General features: G+C 40.3%; 1 protein-coding gene across 1 annotated transcript; it reads right to left on the reverse strand.

The window, feature by feature from the left end:
• Positions 1-223: 223 nt before the first annotated feature.
• On the reverse strand, positions 224-8,617 carry metrnla (meteorin like, glial cell differentiation regulator a). The gene is made up of 4 exons (XM_056752756.1): positions 8,199-8,617; positions 4,947-5,335; positions 1,904-1,963; positions 224-1,364 (listed from the first exon to the last, which is right to left on the reverse strand). The coding sequence occupies exons 1-4, from the start codon at positions 8,294-8,296 to the stop codon at positions 1,051-1,053; spliced, it is 861 nt and encodes a 286-aa protein (XP_056608734.1). The 5' UTR covers positions 8,297-8,617; the 3' UTR covers positions 224-1,050.
• Positions 8,618-10,353: the final 1,736 nt, after the last annotated feature.

Below are 10,353 nucleotides of genomic sequence, written 5' to 3' on the forward strand. Positions count from 1 at the left end.
CTCTGACCTTGACTGAGCGCCTCCCTGGGCACCACAGCAACCCGTGGAGAGGAATCTGCCCCAGTCTGCCTCCAATGAATGATAACTCTCCTGCACGCCTGGAAAACCACGAGTAATGCATTTCATATGGAACTGGCCAATAGACCAACCACCGACAAAACCCGGCGTATCTCGAAGGGAATCTGGACGGAAGTGAATCATGCACGATGCGGAACAAATAAAGCTTGTTATGCATTATTTTCTTGATTTAATAATAACTGGAAAGGGGGAGGATGGCGAGATAATGACAAACATGAGGCTGAACACTGACAAAAGCAATTTGTGTGAGGAGGAAACGTTTCAGGATTGTTTGTTCGTGAAATGTGTCAACGAAAACTGTTCAATAATAATCCACTTTGTTGTGGATCTGATACCACAAATCATTACAGCGATAAAAAAAAGTGAGTTCACAGATGAAATAGTTGAAAGCGAATGACAGAGATCTGCAGTGTGACCTCATTTACATAAACAACAGGCACATGATTTGGTTCCAAAGAGAAAAAAATCGTTTAATCCTTGGAAAGACACATTTGTAACTGAACAGCCCGGAGACAAAACACAGGCAGGAATTGCACTTAAAAATTTCCTTAAAAAATAAAAAGCAGGCTTTTCTTCAATATATTTCTGTCATAGAAACAACTGCAAAACTGTACAACAAGCTTTTTACAAAGCATCAGGGACTTCCATTTTAGAATTTTCTTTTCACATTTTTACACATTCAACAGCAAGGTTTGCTACATTGCGACGTGAGAGAAACAACAACACGAGAAAATGTCTTAAGACCAGTCGATCGTCATTGGCTTCTCAAGTCCAACTTGACTTCAGTTGTCTCTGCGGCATGTTTTAAGAGCGAGAGTCGCTGTCTCAAGGAATGCTGGGACAGCACATGAGCAGATTCTGAAGCGCTATTGCAATCTGCAGATCTATAACCGCTCCTGTCTCTAAAAACAGCTGCCCGCGAGGTCAGAGTTCCTCGCGATAGGGTGGACCGTGCGGTTTCTGGGAAAGAATTCAGTCTGTGTCCAAATGACATGGGTTGGTCCCTTGCTGCAGTGCGTCCTTATACACCCTAAGGAAGTCCTTGTACCGCGGGGCGCAGCTGAGCCAGGCCTCCCCGAAACGCACGGTTCCAGTAAAGAGGAACTCACCGTCCCCTGGTTTAACTCTGCATTGGCTGGGCATCTTCACGAAGCCCGTCCAGCGTTTGGCTCGGCCGCCCCCTGACACAAACACTTGCGTTTTCTGTCTGTAAAGGCGACTCAAGGACACCGTGACAGAGGTCTGATCTTCTTCTTGCGACACACTAAGAATGCTACCCCGCGCCACTGTTGAAGAGCAGAGAGAGACATTAAATAATGTTTATTATTATTATTAATAGCATTATTTTTTAACAAGTTATTTATAACCATATCAAATTCTCAAAAAAGGATCTTTTGGGAAACAGAGTTCTGAATAGGACAATTGTGAGTTACAACATGATAAAAATGCCCATTTAGACATCACCATTAAATTGTATGAAATGTTGTTATTAAATGTAAAAATTATCATATGTTTATATACAAAATATATTTACAAAAATAACATTGTAAATAGTATTAAAACATTATACATATACATATTATTATTATTATTATGAAAAATCAAAAAGGTAAATAATGCTTGATCAATTAATTTTATCTCATGGACGTAAATATTAACATACAAGTAGCTTTTATGTAAAACTTTTGAAAACCAACAAAACAATAGAAGAAAAAATCTAAGTGATTCTTGTATCCTGACCGTTATGATTTAGGATTGGTTCGAACATTTTATAGAAATTTCAATAGGACTTTTTGAATTTTTTTCCAGATGTAGCTTTCCTTACCAAAGTCACTGGTGCAAACAGACAGGAGGACCTCAGCATCTGTACAGGGTTGGCAGGCTCCTGTAAAGAGATCAGAATCCCAAATCAGATATAATCACACTTAACACTCACACTAATGCAGCAAAACAAGAGCCAACTGCATGCTTTGTGAATAAAACAGCATGTTATTTTTAGTAATCTCGCAGACGTAGTAGTCCTAAAGCACACTGATGCATCAAAACCCGCCACGTGTTCCCACTACACATTAATTATTCAAAGGCACAATTCATTTCTGCTGCAGATGGTTATTTATTGACTGCACGGAGGCCGACGTTATCGTGGGTAGTGGGAGACGCATAACGACCTTCTCCCCTTTACAGAAAACATACACTGTGTCCTCACACCCCAACACAGACGAGAACCATCTGAGAGAAAAACAAACACGATCCAGTAACTCCAGGGACTTTTAGGCCTGTAAAACACCCGAAATACTCACCCACAGCACACTTCCACCTGTGCCAACATCCCACGGTGAGACTAACACTTTGTACTGTTTTACAACCCATAGCGACACATGACAAGAAAAAAAACATTCTCTGACTTTCAAGGCAATCAGTGTAACCCAAACACTGGCAGAAGCGTGTCGGCTTTGATCTGTAGGTTTTCTCTCTCCAAATAAATCAGGAAGCGGTCTCGCAGCTTCAGGGTCATTCAGGCCGCACCCCTCAGATATAATCTAGCAATCGGTTTGTCTGGAGGGTCTCAAACTCATTACACTTGTGCAAAGCTGTAGCTGAACGTGTGATCGGTCGATTCAGGTTGCTGGGTGAAAGGGTTTATGGGTGTTTTATGGGTTTATGAGGTTGGGATAAGTAGGGTGAGGACGATGCTCATGTTTGGGTGTGATCTGGAGCTAGCTAAGATGTTTAGTCGGTCTGGTGGAAGGACCCACGAGAAAACATCAATTGAATATCTTCCACTCATGTGAAAAATCCAAACTTTAACATTAAAGGTGAAAATGTCTGAAAAAAGTCTTCTTTTGCGTTCACAGAAGAAAGAGTCATGTACAGGTTTTGAACAGCATAAAGGTGAATAAATGATGACTTTGTTTCTTGAACCATTCCTTTAAATATCTGGTTTTGATGCCTTGCAACTGGTACGAAAGTACATTAATACAAATGTCTTTCAAAAAACTGTAGACTCTGACCCTTCACATTTGGGTGGATCTAGTCAAACTGTTGTAAAAGTTCTGTGTGAGAAGTGCAGACGAGAGGTCAACCTCTATTGCAACACAAGGAGCAATGCACCACCGGCGGGGCCACAGGTCATCCAAAAAATCAACTTTGCAACAGCTGGCACAAGCCTAAGCTTCAGAAATGGTGATCCTTCAGAACTAATCGTTGCGAACGTTTACTGCTAGCGTTCACGTCCCCAACTTAAAAGCCATACTTCAATTCCAGTTGGGCTTTTCAAACGCCTTTGGCGGCTCACATGCAAAAGTTGAAACAGAACCGCAGGAATAGACTGGCATCTGAGTCAGCAACCTCAACATGAATGCAACGCGGCTGGGATTGCGACCACTTCACACGCTGGCAAGGCCAAAGGGGAAGATAGTGTCCCTGCTACATCTGGTCCCCTCTGCATTCCACGCTAATAGAGGAAAGATTCATATGCCACTTCGCTCGCATCCCAACCACTTCAGAGACATGGAGAGAAAAGTAATGAAGGAAAAAGTGAGGGAGGGAAAGCAAGAGAGACTGGGAAGTAAAGGAAGAGGAAGGGAGTCGGAAAAAAAGATGGAGATAATATGTCCTCCCAACAGCTGGTCTAAGACACATTCCACAATGATGGAAAGCAACTCGATTCCAGCACAGCAGGTCAGCGTTCTCGAGGTGAAGAGCAGAAAAAAAAACACTCGGGTAAAAAGGAAAACAGGTCAATTTACAGATTTGCCTGCTCGGATTGCTGAACTCGCAACATCCTGCCAAACGTGCAAACACACAAGCTCTTCAGAGCAATCTGCACAGACATCACTGGCAACATCAAACCACACAGTAATGCCACACAGACGCCGAGCCCAGAAACTGTTTAAAGTTACGCAGCTTTAAACCTCAAAAATACACGCTCTTGTTTATCCAAGCCAGATGTTCATGCCAGCTATGAATGCACCCCCCCCCCGAAGGGAAAAACGCGGCGGATTATACCTCAGCTTTTTTTGGAGGAGAAAAACAGGCCCGTTATGAGCCGCATCTACATCGCTTGAGGCCATTCAGTTATGCGTTGTTGGCAGGTGCACCGCTTGAAAATTAATTTCTAAAAGGTGGACTGCTTTTCCAGAGTAATTCACTGATATAAGCAAACGGGGCGTTCATGGTGTCCCAGCGTGAAACATGTGGAGCCGTGCCACACGTCCTGGAAAGGCCAATGTTTATCACATGGCAAACAAGGTTTAAATCAGTATCGCTTTCCAGTGCAAATATGAACGGAGATCCACCGCTCGGAGCATCGCAGAGGGGTGGACGTTTCCTGAGGTGAAGATATCATCTGTTGGCGGGCATGAAAATATTGGCTGCAGCACGCTATTAAAAATAAACAAACCCTCACCATGGAGTGCACAAATAAACATTTCTCCCCGTGACCAGTGCCATGGAAAGTTAATAATAATACTTATTGCGATTTATGCAATTGAATATGCGATTTTGAGTGTACGGTATAATTTTGGGTGGAGTTAAAGACTTAAGTGTTGGTCTGGTCCTCACACAAAGCTAACATATGGTTTAAGAAAGCTTTGAACAAAGCTTGAAGATCATTTGTGGTACTTTTGAACAATTTTGGTATTACGCTACATTACGCTTGTTTTGTATTTCACAGAAAACCAAAAAACACAGTTTAAGCAATGTGTGCTCATGTATTTTCATTCTTTGCCAGATAAAACAATTCCCCTTATAGACCACAATGAAATCATCATAGTGTGTCTTTTATTAATCATTTTGTCTATTTTGTTTTGTCAATTCTTCAAAGATGCTTTTATCTGAAGATTAAAGACGACACCATAAACTCGTACCAGACAATGAATGTGGATCTGCTCCTGGTCTGTGGTTAACCAGCTCGTACTGAAAGGATGTGATTTTTCGGCTGATGTCCCTTTGAGGCACGGCCTCGATGAAAAGTGCCCCCTCCTGGATGCTGAAACAATGCACTTTCCCCTCGGCCTGATCTTCTTCACGGAGGAGCATTCGAAGTTTCCCCAGCCGGTCCAGGTAGATGTGGGCTCCACTGGACTCCTTGGAAGGTTTGATGCAGACGGAGAGAAGAGAGGCCGCAGGGGACATTGTGTTGGGCCGTAGGTTGATGATGATGGCCCCTGTGGGGTAAAGCCACTCCAGGAAACCCTGGGCGCAGCGGAGATACACCTGTTCCACATCCCGGGTGTGTCCTTCATGGGTCAGCCCACTAAAAGAAGACAAAGAGGGGAAGAAATAAAGATAGTAAGAGAGTTAAAGCTGTGTTACAAACAAGGAGCTGCCAACAGACAACACGCATGTCAAAAATAAAACCACTTAAGAAATTAAACTGAAATGGCAGAAATGTACCAATCTATAAATTGAGGACTCCAAAATGCGGTTTCAGTATGTTACTTAGCTAAAAACGTAATCTTTCAAAGCACAAAAATATCTCTGGTTTAGGCTTTTGAAGGACAGATGCCACATTGGCCCAGTGGCACATTTTCCAGCCAATTTCAAATATCTCAAAATAGCCAAATATGATTTATTGGCCTGAACAATATAATGCTCAATTACTAAATATTACGTTTTAATAGAGTAATAAAGTTCCAATTAAATTGATTTATTTTTGATACTATTTAATGTTTCGTTCATTTCACCTTAAATTATTTGTAAAATCGCAATGCATTCTGGGATTTGCAAAAATATTTAACAATAACAATGGGCGTCGACCTGGGTAGCCAATCAGATTAGAGAAAATTTATCCAATGCCGATTCTGGAGTTGAATTTATACTTCTTAACTTTCTGAATGTTATTAATTCATATCATGACTATTAAAATTGAACATCAAACTGGTCATTTTTCTTAACATTTTCTATACATTACTGATAGTGTGAAAAATTGCTTTGCCAATATATTGTTTCATAATTTAGATAATGTACTGCATATAGATATTGTTTTGCAACTGGATGAAATAACAGGTTCTTATTTTTCAATAGAGAGAGTTTGAAAGTGAGAGTTTTGAAGAGTTTTAAAGCTAACCAGATTTTTGAGTATTTAACGTATATTCTACAGCATGTGATAACTTTTCACACAAGGGTAATCCCCTAAATAGTACCGGTTGGATATTCTTTCAGCTTCACTTTAGTGGCCTTTTGATGCGAAACACAGTGAAGGAAACTTCAAACATTGGGGCAATTGTTCGGAACGGTTAGCGCGCCAGAGTCGAGTCCAAAGCTGAAGCCCATATCAAAGAAAAGCTTTTCTCAGAGCCTCAAGAATGAAGTTAATGTCCTTTCACACAAGGTGTTAAGACCCACGCGCAAGGCTTGCTGCGTGACCCGTCACGTGCACACGTACGCACACACATATTCAAACATCAACCGTTTTTCTTTCCAACTCTCTGGCAACATCCGACACTGGCATACTGCCTCGAGCAGGATTCTTGAAACTTAAGTCAATGGATCCTTGGACACACAGCCATCGCAAGAGCAAAGACAGTAGCCGGACCGGGAGCATGCAAAGTGCAAATGCAGGTCACGCACTGCACTCTCGTCGCTTTCAACTCCTCAAAAAGACGAGGAGCTGCATGTCCGGGCGGCAGCCCTGTCGCTGTCCAATGGCCGCACAAAAGCCTCTCTCCTCTACTTTTAGACATAATTTGCGGTTCTGCGCCTCGAGCCTGTGGCTCCCAGTCAGTTAGGCAGAAAACGAGCCGTCTGCCTATAAACCCTGCAGCGGTTCTGCAATCAGAGATGATTTCGGGCCGGGCAAAAGGCTTACCAAAATGAGAGGCGAGGACTGTACATCACGTGCTGCCGGGGTAACCGACCCGAGGTGACACATGTGCAGAGCAGACTCACATGCAGAAGGCTCCTCATTTATAATGACTCATCTTTAATTAAGAGCATTTGAAATTCGGGCTGAACTCAGACCTGGCAAATCAACACCAGATTATACAGCCGCACACCCAGAATATAGCACGCTTGCCCTTGTTTTTGTGAAGAGACTACAGAGGCCAGAAATATGTAATGTATAAGGAATTTTTTTGCAGGAAGGGAGGCATTGTTGAGGAATAATAACAAGGACGAAGTTATGTTGAAGCATCAACAAAACTCCTCATTAGTTAAAGATTTATCACCGACCCAGACAAACAACATAACCTTCAAATACAATTGCCCATTATAGTTGGACTGTCCAAATCTACCTTGACCTATAAGATTGTTATTGGACTTATAAAGCTCTATATATTTCCTGGCGTCACCAAACTGTTAAAAAGCCTTGAAATGTGGTCACCAGTATTGCAGTGTATTGAATTATTTCTTCTAATTTGTTTGTTCAAACACATTTTGCTAACAGTTTACAATAAGGTGCTATTAGCTAACATTAGTAAATGCATTGGTGAAGATTAGCTAACAATTAACAATTTAGTTTTAGTTTTATCCTTATCAATGTTAGTTTAAGTCAATACAGTTATTTGTGTTACTTCATGGTACATTAACTAATGTTAACAGTGAGAACATTTGATTTTCATAATGTATTAGTAAATGCTGAAATTAACGCGAATTATTATTAATAAATGCTGTAGAAGTATTGTTCGTTGTTAGTTCATGTTAGCTAATGCAGTAACTCATCGTTAACAAATAGCACCTTATTGTAAAGTTTTACCCATTATAGCTAACTATAAGTATGGAAATAAGTGTACTGTAAATCTAAACTAGTAAACTATTCTTTCGAAGAAAAGTTATATATATAACAATTTCAGCAGGTAAAAAAATAACATATTACTGTAGACAAACGCTACAATAAAAACCATACTATACAAAATTGACTATACTGACTAATAATAATGCAAAAATAAAAAACACATTAGTCCTATATTAATTATTCTACCAGTACCACTATGACAACAACGTACAACTTTTTACAAGCAAGTTATTGAATGTTGCAGGTGCTTATGAGAACTTGGTTTCCTTTTCATTTTAAGACTTTAACTCGTTCACTGAAATGTTAAGAGTAAGAAATACATTTGACCAAATTACATAATATATAATAAAACGTGCACCGATAAAGGAAATGAAGTGCGTCTCACCTGCCCCTCCAGCTGCACTGGTCGCTCGAGTACTGAGAGCGCGCGATCCGACACAGAACCAGAACCGACAGCAAACACGCCACGAACGGCGAGAGCATGTTTGTCCCGGCGCTGTCTGCCTCTCCCCAGCAGCACGAAACTATATAGATCTGCTTCACAGGCACCAAATCAAACAGTCCAATGTCGGTGTTTTCACTACATCGTGTTTTTCTTCAGTATCGACTCACTTTATACGGTCGGAATTTACTAAAGAGCCGAAAGTCCGGGACGCGCGTTCACTCACTCCATGTTGCGCTCAGTGAGCAGCTCTACTTGAGTGGAGTAAAGTCTGCGGTGACGCGCTGAGGAATCCGAGTAGAGCCGCTTACTGAACTTTGAAGAGCGCGCATGCGCATTGAAGGGCTCTTGTTTTGCTGTGGAGAAGCTGCTGAGCGATTTGCTGCTCGGACTCTTTTGCTTTTCACGGCTACTGCCGGAAGTGTTGCAAAATCTCGCAATATAATTACAATAAATTAGATAAGATAATGCCCACACTCAACTCAACTTTATTTATATAGCGCTTTTTACAATTTTCATTGTTACAAAGCAGCTGTACATGAGACACATTGAATACAAGAAAAACAACTAAAGGCATATACCTGTAAAAACAAGTAAAAGGTGAAAACAACAAAATACATACAAATGCTCCACACACACGCAATGCATACATACTTACACACATTGACATAGACGCACACACGCAAACACACTTGCACCTAAACTAAACCTAACCTTACATTAATAAAAAAATATTTATCAACTGTTTTCAGCGTGACAAAAATGATGCGGAATTGAAGTGCGCATGCCCAGTGGAGCTACAGCTGTATCCCTTCTAGTCAAAACCGCGTTTCACGGCCAGAGACAGCTGACTGGCGCATGCGCAAATGCAATGTAAAATTAGTCGAAAAGTAAACATGTTTTTTTGCAGTTAATACGCAGAAACAATGTTTTTGGTATATTTATTACCTTTGGAAAAAATCATGGTTACATGTATGGTTTGAAAATGTGTTTTGTATAAAACCATGGCTATTTTGTGGTAACCATGGTTCTACTCAAATACTATATTGCCATATTGTTTTTGGTAAAACTGTTGCAAAACTATGGTTAATTTCCATAACAATTCCCACTGAGATGATCTGTTACACCGTGGCACGTTTGTGCTTATAAGCTTTTTTTTTTACTTTTTTTCGTAATAAAATTAATTCTGCAATATAATTAATGATATTTGCATTTAATTTTGAAGCGTGGGATCAATTCATGACTTCAGGGTTCACGTTTTAAATCTCAATCTATTAATTTGAAATTTCCTCAAAATGTCTCAATAAGGGTTTAAATTTACCTTGAATAAATTGAGACAATTTTCTTTATCGTTTTATGTTAAAACAAGATATGTAACATTTGAACAGTACAATTTATGTTACAATCATCTACTTTTTTACATGAAATGTAAAATTGTATTCCTTGTTCATCCTCAATTACAATGTAAAACTCGTTAGACAGGACAGACTTGAGATCTCAGAGACAGTTACACTGGTTTCACAACAAATGATGGATGTATTGTTTTGATAAAGGCACACTGCTGGCTCACAAGATAATAATACATCTCCTCCTTAATCAAGAACAGTGTGCATGTCAGGACAAGTGAGGCACAACTCCTGCAGAGACACCTGCAGATGTTTCCCGTATAATGCCCCATCCATGTCTGTTTACACACGTATATGTATGTCTTGTAAGAGGACAAGCAGATCTCCATTTCCAGTATACATGATATGTATACATAAACAATTAATAAATACAGGTCATCTCAGGTTTCATAATCGCCAAGCAAAACTCAAAACACCTCACAATTAAAACCTCTGATTTCTGTTTAGCGTATTAGGTTATTTTGTGTTTTGGCTGAGAGCAAGTCCCCTCTGTTTTCACTTAAATTCGCTTTATTCCTTTGAGAGATTTGCCTGTTCACGTCAGTGTGGGATTAAGTGTTTGAATAGATTGTAAAACCAGTTCCAGAGCTGATGTAGGATCAGTCTCTGGCTCACACATGTTCGGCTGTATTGGTGGTAACACAAAAGTGTTTTGGTTGCTATAGTTCATTTGCTTATTGTTAGCCAATCAT

Source organism: Triplophysa dalaica, chromosome 7, assembly GCF_015846415.1.
Source record: "Triplophysa dalaica isolate WHDGS20190420 chromosome 7, ASM1584641v1, whole genome shotgun sequence".
Lineage (NCBI taxonomy): Eukaryota > Metazoa > Chordata > Actinopteri > Cypriniformes > Nemacheilidae > Triplophysa > Triplophysa dalaica.

Bases quoted from the DNA above. Each gene is read 5' to 3' on its own strand.
- metrnla (XM_056752756.1), bottom strand. From the start codon at position 8,296: ATGCTCTCGCCGTTCGTGGCGTGTTTGCTGTCGGTTCTGGTTCTGTGT. The intron at 1,964-4,946 runs GTACGAGTTTAT...ATCTCTTTACAG, and splicing joins AGATCCACATTCATTGTCTG to GAGCCTGCCAACCCTGTACA. The intron at 1,365-1,903 runs GTAAGGAAAGCT...GCTCTTCAACAG, and splicing joins TGTTTGCACCAGTGACTTTG to TGGCGCGGGGTAGCATTCTT.